The following is a 24,285-nucleotide window of genomic DNA, read 5'->3' as shown; positions in this document are numbered from 1 at the left end:
TGTTGGTAACTTAGAGCATGGAACGAAATGGGCTTGCTTGGAAAACAAATCCACCCACCCACCCCCATATCACTGTTTTCCACTTGCTTGGGGGGAAGTCAGTGATGAATCCATGGATACTACAGATCAGGGTCAGGGTGGGGTTTCCAGAGGTCGTAGTAGTCTTGGAGGTCCCCCCCTCTTTTTGCCCATTAAATAGGTCTGATATGTGGATACATATTGTGACACATCCTTGCGTATTCCTGGCCACCAAAACTGTCTTTGTATTAAGTGCAGTGTTTTTAAAAAACCCAGATGCCCAGCCAACTTGGCATCATGACAGTGCTTTAATATCTCTCCCTGTAGACCCTGCGGGATATACAGTTTGTTGTTCTTATGCCAGCAATCATGTCCCCCCTTCTCTAAGTCCTCCGGCCGATTTTCCTTCCCCTCCTTTTCCAGTTCTGCCTTAATTTTCTCTTCCCGCTTCAGAGGGGGGGGAGGGGGAAGGCAGTTCGCCTTGGCTGCTTGGTTTCTGGTAATCATGCCCCCTCCCAACTGGGTGGGGGAAAACATGTCTACCACTTCCTCCCTCTGACTGTTGTGTCGGGGAAGGCAGGACAGCGCATCTGCCAGGAAATTTAACTTTCCACGGAAATGTTTAATCACAAAGTTGAAATATGAGAAAAACTGTCCACCGCAGCTGCTTGCCTCCCAGTCTATGCAGCTCTCACAATGCCTCCAGATTTCTATGATCAGTCCATACCTCAAATGGCACCTTAGTCCCCTCAGCTTCAGCTCCAACTCAGGGCAGCTCTTAACTTCACCCCGATACTCGGCAGCAAAGTGGCCTACTTCCCCACATTTCAAGCACAGCCCTTGTGTCATTCTCTGATCTCTCACTCGCTGGAATGTTGACTCATCACCTCCCTTGGTCCCGGGGTCGGACATCCGCCAGTCCTTTCCGCTGACCAGATTGATACTGCAACTTCAGCAACTTCTCTATTTGTTCCTGATTTTCAATCTCGCAAGCCAGTTGGATCCAGCCCATGAGGGTTCGAGGGTCATCTTGTACCATCGCTTTGGCCACCAGCTCAGGGTTCAGGCCGACTTCGAAAAAATCTTCACACCCTCCATTCAGTCTAGCTGCATACTCTCGGACTGGATGGTTGCCCTGCCTTATCTGCCTCAGGTGGGTTTTCACCCTCTTCTCCTCAAGAAGGTCCTCATGCTGCTCTTTAAGTGCCTGAATGAATGCATCCACGCTTCTCAGTTTTGGGGCCTGCATTGGGTATAAAGTCACATACCATTTAGCTGCTGCACGTCCCAGCTGAGACCCAATGTAGCTTACTCGGCTCAGTTCATCTGGGAATGTGTGCCCCCACTCTCTTTGGAACTCTCCCACTTGCACCAAGAAGTAACCCAATTCCTCGAGGTCTCCATCAAAATGGGTTTCCAGTTTACGCTAGCTCAGGAGCAGCAGGTTCCAGTCCCATGGGACCCTTGTCCATCTCACGCGTGGTCTTGGGGGATTAAGTGGTGCTGGGGGAACAGGTGCTACTCCACCTGGGCCCCCCTTAGTTGGGAGCTCTCACTGGTGCCCCCCTCTACCTCTACGTGCATGCACATCTAAATATAGTTCACACATTCCATACATAATTTTCAGCATTGTTTGCTTGACCTCCTCCGTCTCTTTGTGCATCTGCTGTAGGTCAGACATGCCACTCAAATCTTGGGGCTCTCCATCTTCATCATCTGCACCCACGCCCTGGTCCTTCATTGTATCGAGGTCTCCTTCCTTGACATCCTCCGTCTGCGTCTCTCACAGAAGTGCCAATCCAAACAGCCACTCTTTGTCCTCCAGGTCCCTCCTGGATTCTCTGGAGCTCCTGTTCCTCTTCCCAAGCTGGATTGGAACAGGTGCACTCGGCACCGCTCCCTCTGGTCCCTCATCCTTCTGTACGAAGAATGCAACAGCCATCCTCGGGGTGTTCCACTCAGCCAATGTAGGATCCTGGCTTCTCTCTTGGGAATTGCCCCTGCCCCACGCTCCGAGCTAGTCCCAAGCTTTGGCACTTCCAGGGGATCTTGAGAAAGGTCCTCCGGGTTCACAGGAGATCTGTTGTCCCCTCCAGCTGCCATACTGTAGGTTGGGAATCTCATTGGCTTCCCCTGGTTCCAAAGACTAAAGGATTCTGGGCAAAAATGTCAGGCCTGACTAGGGGATTCTCTCAGACTCTCCACTTCATCCAACCCGGTTGTATGAGCTAAAGACCTTTATTTGGATAAAGCCCCCTAAAAGTGAACTGATACATAGAGATTGCCCAGAATGCTGAAGTATAGTCTTCCCTGAGAGGTTATACTCCAGTCCCCCTTCCCCAGCCCAAATAAGTCAGTTGAAGTCAGCGAAAGTCCTGCAAAAGATGCCCGGCTGAAGTTTCCACGCCTCATTTCCACACACTGCCAGCTGCACTGATAAGGTCTCTTAGCAAAGCATAGCTGAGTACAGTGAAGGAAGCTGCACTACAGGAAGAAAGCCCATCTCTCCCCCCCTCCCGCCCCCAGTAGACATACATTCACAGTTATGGCAGACAGGCCATACAACAAATACAAATTGTTGTATTCTTAAAAATACAACAATTATAAAAAATACATTCATAGAAAATCAATTTAAAATTAGCTCACCTTCTCTTTATTTATATCTATATATTCACTGTCCGTCTTCTGTGCAGCCCCACATGGGACTGCGCCTGCGCAGGCCTGCCGACCGGATTTTTCTTTTCTAGCAAACGTCCACTAGGGGGCGCACGTCCGACCCAATGCGCATGCGCGGCCGTTTCCCGCCCGAGCGACATTGGGCGACGTCGCCCCCTTTCCCCTCAGTTTCTTCTTTGCCGCCAACCGGTAAAGATCTAGCTGTCTGCTTTGTGAGGAGACCTTGTGAGGAAACTTCTTTGATCGTGAAAGAATGTCGGAGAAATCGCTGTTTAAGCATTGCTCTACCTGCTCGACGAAGATGACGAGAACAGACGGTCATTCCGTTTGCCTCGAGTGCCTGGGCGAGGGGCACATCGTCGGGAAATGTGAGCACTGCCAACGGTTCACCCCGAAGGCTAGGGCTGAGAGGGCGAATAGGCTGAACGCCTTGCTGTGGAGAAGGGCAATGCGGGCGTCGGGGGCCCCGGGTACCCCGGGAGGGCCGCCACCGGCTGGTGGGACGGCTGACACCCCCCCTGAGATGGGATCTGTCCGGAGGACCGCTTCCACTTCGCGTTCCTGCTCTCCGGATCGCCGACAAGCCCTACACCCGACCCCAGATCCGAAGGAGGCTGCAAGTTCCGCGTCGGGTCGCAAGCACTCAACTCCGAAGCCGGATCCGACTCGGAAGCGGCACCGTTCCAAGTCCCCGTCGAGGTCGGAACCGACCTCCACACCGGCTCCGAAGGTGTCGAGGACCTCATCGGATCCGAACATCCCGGCTGGGTCGGTTCCCAAACCGTCGGATCCGACTCCGACGGCGTCGGCTCCGAAGCCCACTGAATCGGCTCACACTGGTCTGGTTCCGAAGACGGGCTCTCAATCGGATCCGAAGATTTCGGATCCGTTGTCCATGTCGCCGGCTCCGATTGATCGGAACCGAAGCTCCGATCCGACTTCAGCCTCCAAGGGCGGTAAGAAGTCGAAGAAAAAATCTAAGCACCAGCAGTCGACGTCGGTCCAGACGGATGAGGTCCTCTGGGAGAAGCCCTCGACCCCTTCACCACACCTGTCACCTCCGTTACACCACTCCACTGATGACGATGGTGATCTGCCCGACGCGCCACCTCGGGCTGCCGAGACGTGGCATGCCGATGATTATATGGGAAGGGAGGACCGGCCTTATCGCTTTCCTCGGAGTGGCTATGACAGAGAGGGCTCCCTGTATGCCAGCTCTCCATCGTTTGGAAGGGAGTATTGGGGTGACACTTGTAGTGAGTTCTCCCACTATGGTTCTCCCAGGCGCGTCTCACCTTACCAACGTGCGGAGCCTTATCAGTGCCCGAGTCCCAGCCCACCATCTGACCCGTCGCCAGATGACATCATTATTGGGACTGGTCGTGTATCACCCACTGAGGACTACCGGCTCTACTCTGAGCAGATGGTCAGAATGGCCCGTTCTCTCGACATCGAGATATCGGCTGTCGATCCTAAGCCGAAGGACAAAATTCTACAATATGTCCAGTCCGGTAACCCTCCAACTATTGCTTTCCCGTTCACCGAGGGCGTGGTGGAAATCATTCACGACATCTGTGAGAAGCTGGCCTCTGTGTACCCAACGTCCCGCAAGCTGGAGGCCCTGTACAAGACGCGAGATGACGTTTGTGCATACCTCTTTGCACATCCGCCTCCGTCTTCCCTCATTACAGAGGAAATGCAGACCCGCCAACGCCAGGGGTCTTATGCGGTGCCCATTGACAAGGAGAGCAGAAAGCTGGATTCCTTGGGCAAGAAATTATATTCCTCTGCTGCCCTGACGCTGAAGATCTCTAACTATTCAGCCATCATGGGGGCGTACCAGATATTCCTTTGGAACCGCATGGCGGCCTTCATGGAAAAACTCCCGGCAGACCAGAGAGTGTTGGCGAAGGTGATCCTCGATGAGGCCTTGCGGCTGTCTCGGCAACAAATAAATGCGGGCCGTGACACGGTGGATACCTCGGCGAGGGCATTAGCGTCCTCCGTCGTCCTCCGCAGGCACTCGTGGCTCCGCACAACTGCGTTGCCGGTCGAGACACGTAATAAAGTTGAAAATCTGCCCTTTGAGGGTCAATCCCTGTTTTCTGCCAAAACGGATGACTACTTGTCGCAGAAGCGCGAAGATCGGATGACAGCCCGTTCCTACGGCATTCTTCCGACCAGGCCATCCACCAAGAATCGGTTCCAGTATCGCCCTTCGCAGGGCTATCGTGGACGGCAACAGCGATACCAGCCGTATCCACGTTATGGGTCCTACAGGCAATTCCAGCCGCCTGCAAGTTCCTTTCAGCGCCGGAGGCCTAGCTACCGCCCTCGTCGCGGCCCACAAGCCCACGATGCTAAAGAGTCAGCAACGCAGCCTAAGCAGTTCTGACTAGGATTCGAACAGTCTGTCGTGTTTGGAAACAGATTGGTTCAGTTTGCTTCTGCATGGGCAGAAATTACTTCCGATAGTTGGGTTCTTAAGATTGTTAATGTTGGATATAAAGTTCAGTTTGGTGTTTACCCAGTGTTGTCTCTTCCTGACCACTCATTACATTCCTCTTCTGCTAACTTACAGGCTGAGGTTATGAGGCTACTGGAAAAGGGGGCTGTGAAGGAGGTACTCCCTCAGGACCCCCTCTTAGGTTTTTACTCCAGGATGTTCCTGGTAGACAAAAAGGATGGAGGGGTGCGACCCATCTTAGACCTACGGGAACTGAATAAATTCGTTCTCGTCAAGAGGTTCAGGATGCTTACCTTGCACACGGTCCTCCAGTTAATGCCCGAGGACATGTGGTTCGCTGTCCTGGACCTCAAGGATGCATATTTTCATATTGCCATCCATCCTGATCATAGGAAGTACCTTAGGTTTCTATGTAACAATAGAGTTTACCATTACCAGGTGCTTCCCTTTGGTCTCTCAACAGCCCCACGAGTTTTTTCTAAATGTATGGCTGTTGTAGTGGCTTATTTGAGGGAACGGGGTTGTACTATCTATCCCTACCTTGACGATTGGCTTCTAGCAGCACCCTCTGCTGACACACTCCTGGCCCAGATTCATACGGTGATGCTCACCTGCTCCAGACTAGGACTTTTGGTTAACTTACAAAAGTCTAACCTTACTCCGTCCAGGAGAATACTGTTTATCGGTATGGAATTGGACGGTGACGTGAATAGAGGTTTTCTGCCCAGGGAGCGTGCTTTAAGGATTGGCAGGATGGTGAACCTTTTTTCTAAATGCAGGTTCCAATCCGTAACTGCGATCCAGAGGCTACTGGGCCTCATGGCCTCTTCTACGGCTGTCACCCCTATGGCCCGGTTGCACATGCGACCTCTCCAGCTGTGGTTCCTGTCGGTTCATGATTTTGAACACGAATCCCAGAATAAACGATATTCCATCCCCAGAGGGATTATCCGGGCCTTACGATGGTGGCTTGATGAGGCTAACCTCCTTGGGGGTGTTGCTTTTGGGTCCATCCAAACCGAGATCACCATCTCGACTGATGCCTCCACGGTAGGATGGGGAGCCCAGTGTGGTGCCCTGAGGGCACATGGGATTTGGTCAGAGCAGGAAAGGAAAGATCATATTAACCTGCTAGAATTGAGAGCGGTCCGTTATGCCCTTATCGCTTTCGCAGACACACTGCAGCAGAAGGCAGTTCAGGTGCTCACAGACAATTGCACCACGATGTTCTACCTGAACAAGCAGGGGGGAACTACATCCAAGGCCCTCTGCGACGAGGCCGTTCGGATCTGGAACTGGGCCATGGACAGAGGCGTGTTCATTCAGGCGGTCCATATTCCTGGCACCACCAATGTCGTCGCGGACACGCTGAGTCGGATGCGATTCGACAGCTACGAATGGGTCGTAGCAGACAATTACCTGAACTCCATCTTTTCGGACTGGGGGTTTCCAGACGTAGACCTCTTTGCGTCAGAGACCAACAAGAAGGCCCCGCAATTCTGTTCCAGGGGAGGGCTAGGTCGCCGCTCCCTGGGGGACGCGTTCCAGATACGCTGGACAGGGCACCTGTTTTATGCCTTCCCTCCGTTCCCACTGCTGTCTCGGGTCGTCAGCAAAACCAGAGGGATGGGCCGCACTTAATTCTAGTGGCGCCCTTCTGGCCCAGACAAGCGTGGTTCCAACATGTCATGCAGCTTTCGCAGGGGTCATATTGTCGGTTCGCTCTGAACCCGGACCTTCTGTCCGACAAAGGGGTTTGGTATCACGACCTACCCAAACTCAACCTCACTGCTTGGCGCATTCGAGGACGGAGGGGATGTCTGACAGGGTAGCTGAAATTTTGTTGAATGCCCGTAGGGACACCACTCGCAGGTCATACGCAGCTAAATGGAAGCGTTTTGAGGCCTGGGCTGTTGACAACGAAGTTAATGTTTGGGATTGCCAGTTGTCTTCTGTGTTTGAGTTCCTCCTGTCCCTCAAGGATGGGGGACTCTCTAATTCTTCTATTAAAGTCTATTTGGCTGCCATCTCAGCCTTTCACCCTAAAATAGATGGGAAGACGGTGTTCTCCCACAGTTTGTCAAAGTCTTTTTTGAAAGGGTTGTATAATATGTTTCCACAAGTGAAGGAAATTGTTCCCCAATGGTCACTGCAGGTAGTGTTAGCAGGACTTATGAAATCACCCTTCGAACCACTGGCTACCTGTGATTTCAAATGGTTATCCTGTAAAGTGGCCTTCCTGATTGCCATTACATCTGCCCGCAGGGTTAGCGAGCTTGCTGCCCTGAGGTGGGATGCTCCCTTTTTGAAGGTCCATCAAAATAAGGTGGTGCTGAGACCTGACCTTCGTTTTAGACCTAAGGTGTCCACTCAATTTCACACCTCACAGGACATTGTCCTGCCTATCTTTTTTCCTGACTCTTCCAGTGGCCCTGACAGGGCCTTACATTCCTTGGATGTGAGAAGGGCTATTTTATTTTACCTCCAACGTACATCACAGTTTAGGAGTGCCAAACAACTGTTTGTGTGCTACTATGGGCCCAGGAAGGGTAAGGCTGCTACAGCCCAGTCGATTTCTCGCTGGGTTACCCAGACTGTTAGGGCCTGCTACTCGCATGCTAAGTTACCTTGCCCTTTGGAAGTGAAGGCTCATTCTACCAGGGCACAGGCTGCTTCTGCAGCCTTCCTTAGGGGCGTACACTTGCAAGACATCTGCAGGGCTGCAACGTGGTCGTCTTCTGACACGTTTGCTAAACATTACGCACTAGATGTGTGGGAAAGGAAAGAGGCTGCTGTTGGTAGTGCAGTGCTTCAGTCTCTTTTTCGGTGAGAACACATGCCCGCCTCCTGGGTAAGTGGCTTGTGAGTCTCCCATGTGGGGCTGCACAGAAGACGGACAGTGAAAACAGAGTTGCGCTTACCGTAACTACTGTTCATTGACGTCTTCTGTGCAGACACACAACCCTCCCTCCTACCCCGCTGTGTTCTTCCAGATAATGTGAAGGCATTCGGCGGCAAAGGAGAAACTGAGGGGAAAGGGGGCGACGTCGCCCAATGTCGCTCGGGCGGGAAACGGCCGCGCATGCGCATTGGGTTGGACGTGCGCCCCCTAGTGGACGTTTGCTAGAAAAGAAAAATCCGGTCGGCAGGCCTGCGCAGGCGCAGTCCCATGTGTGTCTGCACAGAAGACGTCAATGAACAGTAGTTACGGTAAGCGCAACTCTGTTTTTATCTAGTAGAACAATTATTTAAATAATAATTTATTATAGGAGTTCTAATATTCTGTTCAAAAATAATTAAGGAATCACCTAGGTTGTAGATCTTTCTATCTAGATTAGCATAAAGCAATGTAGAATTTTAGAGAGAAGAGCAATATTATTATCAGAATGAAGAGTAGAACCTAACAACTTTAAAGCCCGCTATAAACAGGTGAGAATAACTTCTCACTCTGGTTATTGGTGTAATCACCAATTAGAAGGGCTACAAATAAAAAATAAAAAGTTGAGAGCTACTTCAAGTAAACACAGAACCCTCCCCTCCCCCAAACCATATAAAGCTTTTTATATTTAATTATAAAACTACAGTCATAATTTTCCACAGAATTTTAAGGTATTATGCAATAATAATAAATTGATAAATTTTTGTATTTAGAATCCATCTGCATTTTCCATTAGTTGTGACAGTCACTTTACTTTCTTTGTGAGGCGTGGATGGCTGTTCTAGAATCTCCCCCCCCCCATGTTTTATCAAGATCCATAGGTGAAGCCAGATTTACATCTTGTAACAGCATTAGGCCTGAATCATAGTCTGTGACATAGAGATGTTTATCTTTGTGTCTCATTTGTAATTTTGTGTAATTTACCTATTTGTTTCTGATATGATCTCTTCTCAATGCTTCTGTTGTTGTTTAAGTTCGTTCCTTCTTTCCCTTTGTTTAGTATTTCACTTGGGAGATCAGTGAAAACCAAAATTGGATTACCTTTAAATGTAAGTGTAGATTGAGTTCATCTTCATTCCTCTGTGCAGCCCCATATTGGACTGCGCGTGCGCAAGCCAGCCGGCAGAGAGTTCTACAACGCTTTCTAAAGCTCCAAAGGGGGCTTTGCTCACGAGCCTCACACCAACCATTCCTGCCTAAACGGTCTTGTGATCTAATGGTGAGCAACAGCCCCTTCCCTCAGTTCTCTTCTTGCCGCCATTTGAAGAAGGAGCTTCGCTTGTGAGCTCCATTGTTCAATTATTTTTGCTCTTGCAATTCCTCGGTGTTTGACTTCGGACTGTTCTCGACTACGTCTTGCTTGCTGTTTGGACTTGGGTTGCTCGGTGTGTATTGATTCAGCCTGTTTGATGACACGTTTTAGTTTTGATTTTATTCCTCTCCTATAGTTGTCATGAGTATGTCCATAAAAACAAACTGGGATCACAGTGTAAAAAGACAAACAACGCTCTGATTTATGGCTACAAATTACAAGTGGTCCTATATAAATATCAGAAAAATACCACAACAAATAATGTGATCCTGTATCACAAATTTAGGAAAGTCCCATTCGTGTGGTATTGTGAAACAGTTTCTATAGTAAGTTACAGTAAGAGGAGCCAACAGCTTCTGTAATAAGTTATAGTAAGACAAGTTGATGAGCATCTAGATGTAAGCCCGTTTTGTACTTGACCTTCCTCAGAAGTTATTCTTAATAAATCTTCCTCAGAAGTTATCTCCCTAAAATTAACCATAATCGTTATAACATAAGGGACACCATGCAGCTGAATGGAATCTTAATATTATAAAGAAGCATATGCTATATGGTTTAGACTTACCTCTTGTTTATTTTCAATGTGTTGGAAATTTCACAGAGTAAATGAAAGCACAGCAAAATAATGCAACACAGAAAGAAGCCAATAGCCTTTCAGGATATATGTATGTATGTAATGTATGTGTATTGCAGTAGGTTTTGTACCTGATTAAGGAAAGGCTATTGGACTGATTTGCTTCCTATGGAAATATTGAGTTTAAAATAAACAAATGATAAGTCTAAATAATATAGCATATGCTCTTTTATAATATTAAGATTCCATTCAGCTCCATGGGTATCCTTTATATTATAATGATTACGGTTAAATTTAGGGAGATAACTTCTGAGGAAAATTTATTAAGAATAACTTCTGAGGAAGGTCAAATATGAAATGGGCTTATATCTAGATGCTTGTCGACTCGTGTTACTACAACTTATTACAGAAGCTGTTGGCTCATCTTACTACAAGTTATTACAATAAGCTGTTTCATAATATCACTTTTCTGAATTTGTGATACAGGATCACATTATTTGTTGTGATGTTTTTCTGTTATTTATGCAGGACCACTTGCAATTTTATGATGCAATATAGTAGTCATAAATCACAGTGATGAGTATCCATTACACGTCTTTCCAGAAGTTCAGATTATTTCATTCAAGGGTCTAATAATGTTAATTAAATATAAATATTAAAGACTATATATGACAGCACCCAGCCTTGAAGAATACTACAAGTTTCTGTGACTTCGACTCTTTCCTCCATCCACCAGTGCAACTAATGCAATCTCTGTCCCATAATCAAGACTGAAACCAGATTGGAAAAGGTTAATGGATGATGTCTCTTCTCATAGTGTCTTCTTTGGTTGAATACTTAGTGGTACATTTTAGTGATACATTTATTTAAGTGAAATTTTATCTGAAACCGGTCTGCCTTTACTACAACAAAAATGGAGCAAAGAATCTTGGATAAGATTATAAATCTAACTGATCAGATTATGGATATAAAATTAGACATTACTAAAGCTATTCAAAAAGCTGACTGAGCAATGGATCTGAGTATTTCATTGCAAAAAGAAATTTATTTATTATTTATTTTATTCGATTTATACCCTGCCCTCCCCACAGATGGGCTCAATCCAAGTCTTGCAAAAAGAAAATGATTTAATGAAAAGTAGAATACAATCCCTAGAACTTTCAAATCATCAGCTTAATCTTACATTTAGAGGGATTGAAGAGGAGGAAGCAATAAATGAAGACCCAGCGGTATTCCTAACAAAATGGTTAACAAAAATCCTTAAAGTTTATAGACAGTACCATCCCGCTAATCATGAAAGCATACCAGCTTGGCTTTCCAAACAATCCTCAAAGGAAAGAGCCTAGAGACATTTTGGCAATGTTCTCAGACTGGAGATTGAGGAAGAGGATCCTAGACATATCTAGACTGCAGAACTTACATATAATGGAACTCATATTGCTGTCCTTACTGATCTTCCAAAAGAAATCCTTAACAAGAAAAAAGAATTCAGACTGATTATAGACTCTCTTAGAGAAGCAAGAATAAACTACAAATGGTCAAATTTCACAAAGATTCAAGTCAAACACAAAAGGGAAAACCTATCTGGCAGAAGATCAAGAATCAGGTTTGAACCTGCTAAGGAATATTGATCTGGAGTTATTTATGGACTTTGAGAACATATCTCTTAAGAGGAAAAGATCACAACCGACTACTCGTCAAAAGGGTAGCAAAATCACAATCAGACATATTCAATAGCCATTTTCTTCACTATAACTTCTTACTTGTCTGCATAGAAATAACTGAAGGTAACTTAATAAGCATAGATGCAGAGGAGTTAGCCGTGTTAGTCTGTAGTAGCAAAATCAAAAAGAGTCCAGTAGCACCTTTAAGACTAACCAACTTTATTGTAGCATAAGCTTTCAAGAATCACAGTTCTTTTCGTCAGATGCTTCATCAGATTATTATTGATTAATAAGCATAGTGTTTAATAGTTTATCGATAAAGGTTCGGGGGAGGGGGGAAAAGCATTATTTTAATTCTAGTTTAGCTCCTCAAAGTAATACGGCTCTTCTACCTTGAGAAGTATACCCAGTACCTGGGTGGGGTATTAATCTTCATAGGTATAGAGAGCTGTTTAAACTACATGGTCAAGTACTCTAAATTTAAAATTCTGGGTTTTTGCTTACGTTTAGTGATAGTCTACAAAACTTGACCACTGATTCTAGCAAATTACATCTTTTTCACAGGGGAAGTGGGGTGGGTTAGGGAAGGAAACATTAAATTTCATCAAGGAAAAGCTTACTATAAATCATTAAGTTAGGGGGAGGCAGTAGGTAATTTCAGCAAGAGAGAGGGTAGTCGATTGTTTGTATAAATGACAAGACATACTGTTAACATTCTAAATCAGTGTTTCATATATCCATTACTGAATTTATTCCTAAGATGTTTAAATCTGATAATATGTAACACCAAATATCTTTTGTAACGATCACATTTTTGTTCCTAAATATCATCCCTTTTGTTGTTATTGAAAATATTGAAACTAAATTTTTTTTTAAAACATGACATCTTTAGCAATGTTGAACTACCCAGTAGGATTTATCTACAACAGCAGACATTAGCCTTGTCTTCAGCGCCTGTCCCTTACCAAAGTATCTCTTTGAGCTATTTCTTATGACACAGCCCTATAATCTGAGTTGAAAGCCGTCCTGAATAATTCAATCTTACATAGTTTGTGGAAAACTAGGAGAGTAAGAGCTTTCCTGAGCTGCTGAGGCAAGCTATTCTGCAAAGTGGGAGGTAACCCAGAGAAAACGTATGGAAGGGCAGCTATGGATTTAGCCCAACTGCAGACTGGTATCTGCAAAAGACCCTGTTCAGATGAGTGTAGCTGCTGTGGCGGAATACAGGGAGAGAGACAGTTTCCCAGCTATGAGGGGCTTATGCCATGGAGGGTTTTTAATGTAATAGCCACAACCTTGAATTGAGCCCGATAACTGATGGGTAGCCATGGAATTGCTGGAGATTGAGAGTGAATATGTGTGCTCCATCTATCTCCTGAAAGTAAACGAGCTGTTTAAGGTCATCCCAGGAGGCAAAAAGACTATTAATGACCCAATTTTTTCTTGTTTTATAACAATTTAACAACAAATTAATTTGTTGCAATTTATAATTTGTTTCAGTTTGGTAAGTCATATTCTGTAATTTCAAATATTTTTATCCTGCAGATTATTAAATGTGCTGTGCTGTGATCTAGATATACTTCTACTTTTAGAATCTCAGTATAAGATATCAGAAGTACTGTTGGATGCACAGAAAGAGAATTCCATCACAATGTCTGAAAATTCTTCGTAAGTAATAATAATTAAAAATATTACCACCCCAACGCATAATTCTGTATACTCTCCGTTCAGAGTTTCTACATTCACCCATTTCCATTCTGTGGATAAAGTAGTTCTATGCTTTTGTATGTGTGAATCTAATAAGTTCATTAAGTTAAGAAACTTGCAAGTAGAATTCTCCTTTCTTACTAGGGGTCACTACCTATGTAGGAGGTGGGCTTGCTGCCAGTAATCAAGGATAGAATCCCAGTCTTCAGACTAGGATGTTGTAGTGAGAGATCTGTTGTTTTCCTAAGCTTGATCAACGAAGAAGCTTTAGCCTAACAGTGATGGGAACACATTTATATCCTTAGTACCTTTCAGATGATGCTGTATTTTAGCTAATACTCACCTCTGGCATCTAATTGTTCTAAGAAATGATGATATATTTATATTTGCCCAGGTAATACAGTGCTGCCTGGTTCACTAAGCAAATCATGATGGTATCAGTTTATGCTATATTATGGATAGAAAAGGTTACGTATTCTGCACTTGGTCGCAGCTCCACATTTACTGCTGGTACTAAGACATAGATGCTAACTACCTTTGAATTACCCATCTCCTTGATCATTATACTTCTCGACTGACAGTATTTTTTAAAAGTAACTCAGTTTTATTTTACTACAGAGAGTTTATAATCGATGGCTTATCAGTAGAAAGAAATCATATTCTTGTTAGAATAAACATTATTGGAGGACCAGCTGAAAGGATCTTGCCTTCAAGAATACTGCAAAAGGTACATATATTTGATATTTTCTTTTCCAATCTCTCTGAGGTGACACAAGTAAAAACAATCCTACTATATAAAAGGCAGTCCATATTGGCAACAACTCACTTTTTATCCCCACGGAGACACACTTGCACAACCCCCCGTGGGGATTAAAGATGAGTTGTTGGCAACACGACTTGCCTTGGAGCCCCCAAGTAGGCTGCTGCAGTGGTGGGAAGGCCTAGTGCAGCAATGTGGCTGCTGCAGGGCCTTGGGAAGGCCGTGCCACTGTACTGGGCCACTCTGCCACTTGTGTAGAGTTGCCAGTCCCCTGCTGGGGTGGTGGATCCTTTGTTCCCACCCATCCCCGCTTACCTGGCCGGCGGGGGGAAAGGTGGGAAAATGTACCTCCTGGGGTGTGCTTCCTGTTGGCATGGAGTGCTCCCGTGCGCCACAGTAGGACAGTTTCGGCCTGAAACAGGCCCAATTCAGCCCACTGCAGAGCACAGGAGCACCCCAGGGTCTGTCGTGCCACCTCAACAGTACTCCTAGCCTCTGCAGAAGCCTGATTTGGCCTGTTACAGAGTGCAAGAGTGCTCTTCGTAGTGTCATACAGCCTGAGCAATGATGTCACATCCCGCCAGTTGCATCATTGTGTAGCCCCAGAGCGCATGCACTTTGTGTGTGTGTGAGAATGACCGAAAAGTGAGTGCCAGGTCTTCATCCCTGAGAGTAAGGGGACCTGATAACCCTACTCCTGTACCAGGCCTCTGAGGGGCCGTGGAGGTGGCAGGGAGGCCCTGTGTGGCGGCTTGGCCCTCCCAAGGCCCTGCAGTGGTCACGGAGGCAGCAGAGAGGCATGACATGGCGGCGCAGCCCTCCCAAGGCCCTGCAGCAGGGGCTTGCCAAATAAGTTTTCTAGAGCCTGTTGTATTTTTCCACACAACAGGTTCTGTAGCTAGTTAATCAAGAACTGCCTTGAGGAAACAAGGTAAGATTGAAATGTTTTAAATAAATAATTTTTGAACTTTATGTCAGTGACTTCTTTGAAAGTTTGGTTATCTGTACAGTTATATCCTCTGTTTTTTATTATATTAAGAAATTATATAGTTCTACAGTGCTTAGTTTATGTCAAGTGATTGCTACTCATTTACTTTTTGTTGCTTTTTCTTTTTCTTGCAGAACAATTTTGTTGACAATTTAGTCTTACTGTTGTTTTTATGCCATTTGAATGTCATTTGTGATACTAACCTATAGATCTCATCAGCATTCCCTTAGTGAAAAATTTTTGAGTTCATCTGTGGTCTTCAGTGCAGGCACACATTGCTACTGTGCTTGCACAGGGTGGCCACTGTGAACAGGATTCTGTAGCTTTAAGGCTTCTGAGGGAGCAACCCCTCCCACTTCAGAGTTACCTTTCCCTTAGCTCCTTTTTCACCACTACAAAGAGCAGACATCTCTGTAGCATTTCTATATTTTTTCTGAGGTAAATCTTTTGCCTAAAAAGATTTGGGTTTTTGTTTTAGTTTCTTTTTTTTCCTGAGGACTTCGTCTTCATACTACCATTGGCAGATGGCTGATAAGGCCTTATTTAGGACCTGTGAGGACTGTGGCACCAAGATGACAAAGACTGATGGCCACTCTTAGTCTCTTCTGTGTTTTGGAGAAGGACATGTCATTGAGAAATGTAAATACAGTGAGGTGCTTACTCCCAAAGCGAGAGGAGATTGAGCTACTCTCCTTAAGGAAATATCGTGAGAGAAGGCTATGTCTAGCGTCACCAGTCCGACAGTAAAGATATCTGCCCCTGCGGAACGCTCAGCCCCAGCAGCCCGATTATCAAAATTGGATCCAACCCCTACCAACCGGTCTTTAGACCTGACCACCTCCCCACAGAACTGACCACAGCACCGTTTCCAGTCTTGGGAGTCTTTGGTTCCGATCCAAGCCTCTTCAAACCTGACATGAGCTAGAAAAGCCCTCGGTACCAAGAAGGAGTTCAGCTTCACCAGTTACGTGTTCTGCAAGGGAGTTCCTTGGATCCTCCCCAGGAGAATCATAAGACAAAGCACCCAAGGGAGGATACTTGTTCTATGCCTCCTAAGCTGCCCAATTTGCCGGATTCATCTCAACCTCCAGATCCAATTGTGGTCTGAGTTGCTTCTCCTTTGCCTTCAGAACTGGGAGATGAGGCGATACTTCCTCGTGAAAAGGCACTTTTGCATCATCTCTATTGCTCAGGTTTGGCACAGCAGTCTCGACACTCGGTTCCATGGCACTCCTTTTATGCTTCACTATTGTAATCACCCAGTTGGAGGCAGATTTGCAAACCTTATCCTTGTTTGGCTCTTCGTCTTTCAGATCTGAAGAAGTGACATCAGATTCAAGACCCTGGCTAATTCCACACACGTTGGATAATGCACTTTCAATGCACTTTATCAATCATTTGAGGTGGATTATTTGTTCCGCACACGAAAAAATCCATTCCAAATGATCTATAAAGAGGATTGGAAGTGCATTATCCAACGTGTGCGGAATCACTCTCTGTTTGGATGCCTCCTCCATTACCCCCGGTTCCGAGGCATGGTTCTGACTTGGATTCAGATGTGGAGGTGCTCGGATCCAAGCATAGCATTCATGTGGTTTCAGATACATTACCTGAGGAAGCTGTTGGAGATCCTGAGCCTTTCTTGCCAAATATTGATTATAAGCACTACACAGAGCAAATATTATGTACGGCAGCTTCACTAAATATTGATGTCTCATCATCTGATCAGAAGCCTAAGGATGGTATCTTACAACATATTTATTCTGAAACCCCTGCTTCAGTTGCATCTCAATGATTGAGAAGTTTGTAGAATTGATGGAAGGTTTGTGCCTGAAGCCTGCCTACGCTGTAGCTATCTCAAAAAATTAGAAGCTTTGCATAAGGTTAAGCAGGACAAGTGCCCCTTCCTTGTCTCTTACCCACCTGCATCATCTTTAATCGCAGAGGAGATGCAGAGTATACAGTCATGGATGTTTTTCTACTCCCTCTGACAGAAAGGTGAGAGAGTTGGATGCTGTGAAGTGCAAGATGTACTCAAGAGCTGCTCTTAATAATAAAATTGCTAATTATCTTGCAGTTATGAGTGGCTACCAGATCTTCCTTTGGCAGAAAATGTCATTTTATATGGACCTCCTCCCCGAGGACAAAAAAGGACTAGCAAAAATCATACAGGATGAGGCCATAGTATTGTCTAAATAATAAATCAGCACTAGTCGACATGTTCTGGATGTATCTACAAGGGGATTTGCTTCATCAGTGGCACCACATTGTCATGTGTGGTTAAGATCCTCTGCTCTTCCATTTGAGACGTGCAATAAGATTAAGGATAGGCCTTTTGACGTTACCACATTGTTCATTGTTGGTCTTCTATGCAGTCCCACATGGGACTGCGTATGCACAGGCTTGCCAACTGGAGGTTTTTGTAGCTTTTTTAACCATTAGAGGGCGCTCGTCACCGCCCAGAGTACAAGCATGAACAGCCCACTCCCTTTACACTCAATTCCTTTTTCACTGCCAGCAAGAAAGGTTCTGTAGAGATTGTCTAGAGGATCTCTCTGGAGAGTCAGCATTTGTTTCTTCTCTATCTGGAAGGAATATTGTGAGTCAGGGCTGAGAAAGCCCTTTTTAAACACTGCTCTCAACGCAGCACTAAAATGACCAAGACCAATGGCCATTTGCTGTGCCTCTTATGCCTCGGAGAAGGGCATAATAGACGTGCAAGATCTGCCTAGCCTTTGCCACTAAGGCCCACGTAGAAAGGGCCACTCGGCTGAAAGCAGCCTGAAAGCCACCAAACCCTAGCCCTAGCCTGAAAGCCACCAAACCGGCATCAATCAACAGTTCCGTGAAGCTATAGGATCCAACACAGGGACCAACAACTCAGCCCAGCCCTTTGGAGTCAACAGCCTCTCGAACCCAACCACCCTTCACCCCACGTGAGGCATCGAGCTCATAGAAGTCATCTCAAAGCTGGAAACACCATTCCGAGGTGGGTTCACCTACCCATTTGGAACTGACACCATCTCAGATCCGACAATCAAGGTCAAGGGAATCGATGGTATCAACGATGTCAACTCTCCCACTGACCCAGGCAACTCTATCGGATTTGTTGATCCTCAGAGTTGAGACACATGAAGTTACCCCAAGAGAGCCATCAAGGAAGAAGGTACAGATGAAGACCAAACACCCGGCCAAATGGAATACCTCTAAGACCAAGGCTAATATCAACTGGCCTCTCACCAAAATCGAAATACTGGAGACTCCCAGAACACCATCTGTCAGATCCAGGACCCCCTCCACTATCTCCTCCAAAGAAGAAGGTGAGATTCCCAGAGAGATGATGACACATAGAAGCCTCCCACCTGCTTACTTGGGACAATGTTGTCCCCACAGATGTTCCCCCTCGTACCGTCAAGATCCATCTATGAAATACTGAGTGGACCTGGGAGAGACATATTACACAGAGTCAGTCATCTTGCATAAGGGCCTGCAGGTCCAGACATCAAGGTGACCTCATTCCATCCAGGGTTCATTGATGGTTTACCAACTCTCAGACCCAGAGCCTGAAACATATGGTGGAGATGACAGCCCAAGCAGCCCATCCAACCCATCCTCAGAGAAGAATTTGAGTGACACAGGTTAAGTCTCTCCCACTGATGATTTCTAGGCCTATTCAGAACAGCTTTTAAGAATGGCCAAGGCCCTGGAGATTGACATAACAACCTCGGAACCAAAGCTCAGTGACAAAATTCTACAGCATTTATACTCTAGAATGTCATCAAATGTGACATTCCTAGTCATAGAAGGCATTGTGGAGCCAGTTTGATGTAGTGGTTAAGAGTGCCGGACTCTAATCTGGAGAACCGGGTTTGATTCCTCACTCCTCCACTTGAAGCCAGCTGGATGACCTTGAGTCAGTCACAGCTTCTAGCTCTCTCAGTCCCACCCACCTTGCAGGGTGCTTTGTTGTGGGGATAATAATAACATATGGTTGTTGTGGATTTTCCGGGGTGTATTGCCGTGGTCTTGGCATTGTAGTTCCTGACGTTTCGCCAGCAACTGTGACTGGCATCTTCAGAGGTGTAGTACCGAAAGACAGGGATATCTCAGTGTCAAACTAAGTGTCAAACAGTGTCAAACAAAGACAGGGAGAGATCCCTTTCTTTCGGTGCTACACCTCTGAAGATGCCAGTCACAGCTGCTGGCGAAACGTCAGGAACTACAATGCCAAATCCACGGCAATACAGCCCAGAAAATCCACAACAACCATCGTTCTCTGGCCATGAAAGCCTTCGATAATAATAACATACTTTGTAAACCACTCTGAGTGAGTGTTAAGTCATCCTGAAGGGCGGTATATAAATCAAATGTTGTTGTTATTATGAACTCACTGTGTGAGAAACCAGCCTCCAATATGAGCACATCCAAGAAAGTTGAGGTGTTCAAGATCAAGGATGATTCCTCCCTCTTTCTTTCAGTACACCCACCTCCTTCCTTGCTAGTTACCGAGGAGATGCAGTCTAGGAAGAGGCAGGGCCAACACTTCACGCCTTCCGATAAAGAAGGGAGGAAGTTGGATGGCATCGGCTGCAAAATCTACTCATCAGCCACGCTCAATATCAAGATTGCTAACTATACTGCCATGATGGGTGCCTATCAGACATTTTGATGGAACAAGGCTGTTCCATGACTGACTACCAGAAGACCAGAAGTCGCTGATCAAAGTCATCAGAGAGGAATCGCTGCATTTGGTGAGACATCAGATCAATGCGAATTGGAATGTGGCTGATGCCTCAGCTAGAACCTTGACGTCAGCAGTTGTACTCAGGAGACACGTATGGCTACGATCCACCGCGCTGCCAATAGAGAACAGAAATAAAGTGGAGGACCTGCCCTTTGAAGGATGTTCATTGTTTTCTGAGAAAACAGACGACTGTTTGGCCCAGAAACGGAAAGATAGATAGATTGCCAGGTCATACAGAATCCTACCATTAACTCAACAAGGCTTGAGCAAGCAGCAATTCCAGCAGTAACCATTCTACAAGAGTAGATCATACCGTTACCAGCCTTATCAGGGCTACTAGTATCCACAACATTGGTCCCACCAGAGTGGTTGAAACTTTCTCGGAAGGAAGCAATCTCAGAGGCCCAGGCGTGGGTCTCAAGCCCCTCCTGGTTAAGAGTAACCACAAGGCTCAAAACAATTCTGACTAGCATGGAATGAAGGGCCACTGTTTGGTGACAGGCTGTGCTCGTTTTATTCAGCTTGGGGTTCAGTCACTTCTGATGTATGGGTGCTTAACATTGCCAGAGATGGTTATAAAGTTGAGTTCGAGTACTTACCGTGTTTGCATCTTCCTTCTAAATCTGATACCACCACTCCACCAGAGCTATTAGTAGAATTAAATGCTCTTGCGATAAGGGAGCAGTCCAACACGTGTTTGATGTGAAACACCACTTGGGTTTCTACTCTAGGTTCTTCCTAGTGCAAAAGAAAGACGGGGGATTCAGACCCATTTTGGATCTGAGGAACCTCAGTAGATTCATCAAAGTACATAAGTTTAGGATGACCACCCTTAACACTGTGATGACGTTACTACCACCCAACTCTTGGTTCGCAGGTTTTAAGAATGCTTTCATATCTCAATTCACCCTTCTCATGGGAGGTACTTGAGATTTACATGCATAGGGAAGTTTTATCAGTATCCAGTACTTCCCTTTGGTTTGTCCACAGCCGCCAGGGTCTTTACAAAATGTATAGCAGTGGTCATTGCATACTTGAGGACCCTGATTTGTTCCATATATCCATACTTGGATGATTGGCTCATCTCAGCACAATTAGAGAGTGACCTTAGAAGGCAGGTAGAGCTTACCTTACAAACCGGCTCAGAGCTGGGACTTATCATAAACCACAAGAAGTCTAAGCTGATACCTGCTAGGCAGGTGCAATTTATAGGCACTGTGTTGGATGCCTCAGTGGACAGAGCCTTCCTACCCATGGAATGGGCAATTAAATTGAAGGGCATGATCAATTCCTTCCTGAGGCATAGATTCCAATCTGTAAGGAAAATACAAACATTACTAGGCCTAATGGCATCTATTACGTCTGTGATCCCTTTAGCTAGATTACATATGAGGGAATTGCAACTGTGGTTCCTAGCCACATACCACCCCACTGTGCATGCTCAAGAAAAGAAACTGAGTATCCCCAGAAAGGTACTTAATAGCCTAGTTTGGTGGCTTGGGGACGATCACTTGATGGAAGGAATTCCCCACAGATTGACTCATACCGATATAAACATTACCATGGATGCATCCACATCAGGTTGGGGTGCACATTGTGGGGAATGCACAGTGCATGGAACATGGGCAAAGGGCGAACAACAGTTGCACATTAACATGCTTGAACTACAAGCTGTACGTTATACCTTAATTTCTTTTTCAGATGTGGTTGCTGGAAAGAATTTGCGGGTCCTCACAGACAACTGCATGGCAGTTGTTGTCTCAAGTACCTCCTATGAGAGGGGTGAATTGAGATATGAAAGACAGTGTTTTTACATTACACATTGAAACTGTTCCTGAAAGGCCTAAGGAACATGTTCCTCTCAACTACGAAAATTGTCCCGCAATCATCCCTACCATTATTGCTGGTCAGATTGATATCCAAATCCTTTGAACCACTAGCCACCTGTCCCCTTAGAATATTAGTGGCAGTAACATCCATCAGGAGGATCAGTGAGTTAGCAGCCTTGTGTATGGAACTGTATTTCCTCAAAGCATACGCAGAAAAAGATATCCTAAGGCTCAGATTGGGGTTGCTATCGAAGGCGGCGTCAAAGTTTCACACAGCCCAGGAGATTATACTACCTGTTTTCTTTCCAAATCATACATGTGAGGCAGAAAGAGCCCTGCATACATTAGATGTAAGGAGAGCAATATTATTTTACCTTGACCGCATGAAGGTCTTTAGAATAGACAAACATTTATCTGCTACTTGGGACCCAATAAGGGAAAGAAAGCCAGTGCCCAAACAATTGGGAGATGAATAGTACAGGCAATTAAGTTGAGTTATGTGACTGTTTACTTACCTTGTCTATTGGAAGTGCATGCACACTCTACTAGGTCACAGGCGACGTCAGCAGCGCTCCTGAAGGGAGTTCCCATGCTAGACATCTGTCGGGCAGTGATGTGGTCTTCAGTGGACACCTTCATCAAACATTACAGTCTGGATGTGCTCGATAGAAAGGAGACAGCAGTAGGCACAGCAGTACTGCAATCACTATTCCAGTGAAGAGCAGGCTCAACCGCCAAAATAAGCAGCTTGTGGGACTGCACAGAAGACCGACAATGAAAACAGGGATGCGCTTACCTGTAACTGTTGTTCATTAAGGTCTTCTGTGCAGGCACACATACTGTCCCTCCTTTCCCACTGATTGCTCTTCATACTTACCTGGAGAGTATGGCAGCAAATGAGGAACTGGGAGTAAAGGGCGCCGCGCCTCCCAGGAGTAGGCTGTTTTGGCAGGAAAACAGCCACGCTTGTGCTCTGGGAGGCAACGCGTACCCTCTCGTGGTTAAAAAAGCTACAAAAACCTCTGGTCGACATGCTTGCGCATGCACAGTCCCATGTGGGACTGCACAGAAGACCTCAATGAACAATAGTTACTAGTAAGTGCAACCCTGTTTTTTCTGAGAAGACAGATGAATATCTGTCCAAGAAAAAGAAAGACTGTCAAACAGCAAGGTCCTATGGCATCCTTCCTCCAGTTTGGTAGGTCTCTTCACACCGTGAATCAATTCAGCATGAATATAAACAACATCACTACTGATCCTCTAGATACCATCCATATAATTCCCAGTATCCTGCATCGTGCACTCATTATTCTCAACAACAGCCAAGGTGGAAGTCTGCTGCTCGCTCGAAGCCAGTCCATCAGCACCAACCTGCTAAGGAGCAAAAAAATCAAATTTAACTTGGGCGGTCTGAACTCTCTATGTTTATTATGTTCCATAATAGATTGTTGCAATTTCTTGCCCAATGGCAGGTTATTTAAACAGATGTATGAGTTCTTTCGATAATTAAAAATGGTTACAGGTTGGAATTTTATTCCTTGCCTCCTACATGTTTACTGACACAAGTATCTCAGAACACTCTTCCTGAATTGCAGGACAAGATTCAATCTTCATTGCTTAAAAGTGCTCTTCAGTTAGTCCTCTTAGAGGAAACCCTTGTGGGTTCTTTTCCTGGTGGACAAAAAAGGTGGTATCACGGACGTGTGTGATTTTAATACATATATTAAAAGGTTTAAATTCAGAATGATTGCCTTACCTGGGGTTTTAACTATGATCTGAGAGGTTATGGTTTGCAGTCCTTGATCTTCAGGATGCTTGCTTCCATTTTTCTGTGAATCCTGATCACAGGAGATACCTTAAGTTCATTTAGGGTGGGATGGTCTATCAATACACTGCTTTGCTTTTTGGCTTGGCTACCGCACCATGTGTTTTTATTAAATGTATGACTGTGGTGGTTGCTCACCTTAGGCATTTAGAGTGTCCTGTGTATCTTTCAGTGTAGGCACACATTTCCTACCTCTTGCCCTGCTGTGAGCTCTCCTTTCTGGGGGTTTGCAACAGCAGAGGAGAACTGAGGGAAAGGGGGCCCTTTTGGTGGGAAACTGAGCTGGCCTGTGATCCAAAGGGGGGGGGAGGGGTTGCCCGCTCAGAAGCTTTAAAGCTACAGAATCCTGTTCCGAACAGCTGGCCTGCACAAGCACAATCCCAGTGTGTGCCTGCACAGAAGACCCAGATGAACAACAGTTACAGGTAAGTGCAGCCCTGTTCGTCTTCCTCTCTTACCAGCCATCCTTTCTATAGATTTTCACCCTCACAAAAATGAAAATAGAATTGTCAGGACAGTATAGGTGATAAAATCAGTATATACAATTTTGAATAAAGCATTTCATCTGAAACTGATAATTTTCCTTTGAATGGAGGGGAAAAGCATCCCTTACTTACTTGAGAAAGCTTCTTTCTCATTGACTAGGTTTTGTATCCATTTTATTTGTTTTTAATTACAGAAAGTAGAAGCACTGGAATATACTACACGAGTTTAGTTTAGTATATTACATGTGCATATAACACAGGTTTGTAGATTTCCTAAAGTTACAAAAGTGTGAGATTT

At 45.5% G+C, this 24,285-nt stretch overlaps 1 protein-coding gene across 1 annotated transcript in view; it reads left to right on the top strand.

Moving 5' to 3' along the window:
- LOC129332806 (protein broad-minded-like) overlaps positions 1–24,285 on the top strand; it is a 152,470-nt gene that overhangs the window by 69,164 nt on the left and 59,021 nt on the right. Inside the window, exons 24-25 of the mRNA XM_054984072.1 lie at positions 13,195–13,317; positions 13,975–14,083. Coding sequence (XP_054840047.1) covers positions 13,195–13,317; positions 13,975–14,083 — 232 coding nt within the window. The remainder of the gene's footprint in view (positions 1–13,194; positions 13,318–13,974; positions 14,084–24,285) is intronic.

The sequence above is a fragment of the Eublepharis macularius genome, chromosome 1 (genome assembly GCF_028583425.1).
Source record: "Eublepharis macularius isolate TG4126 chromosome 1, MPM_Emac_v1.0, whole genome shotgun sequence".
In the NCBI taxonomy this organism is placed as follows: domain Eukaryota; kingdom Metazoa; phylum Chordata; class Lepidosauria; order Squamata; family Eublepharidae; genus Eublepharis; species Eublepharis macularius.
This window is presented reverse-complemented; position numbering and strand designations above follow the sequence as displayed.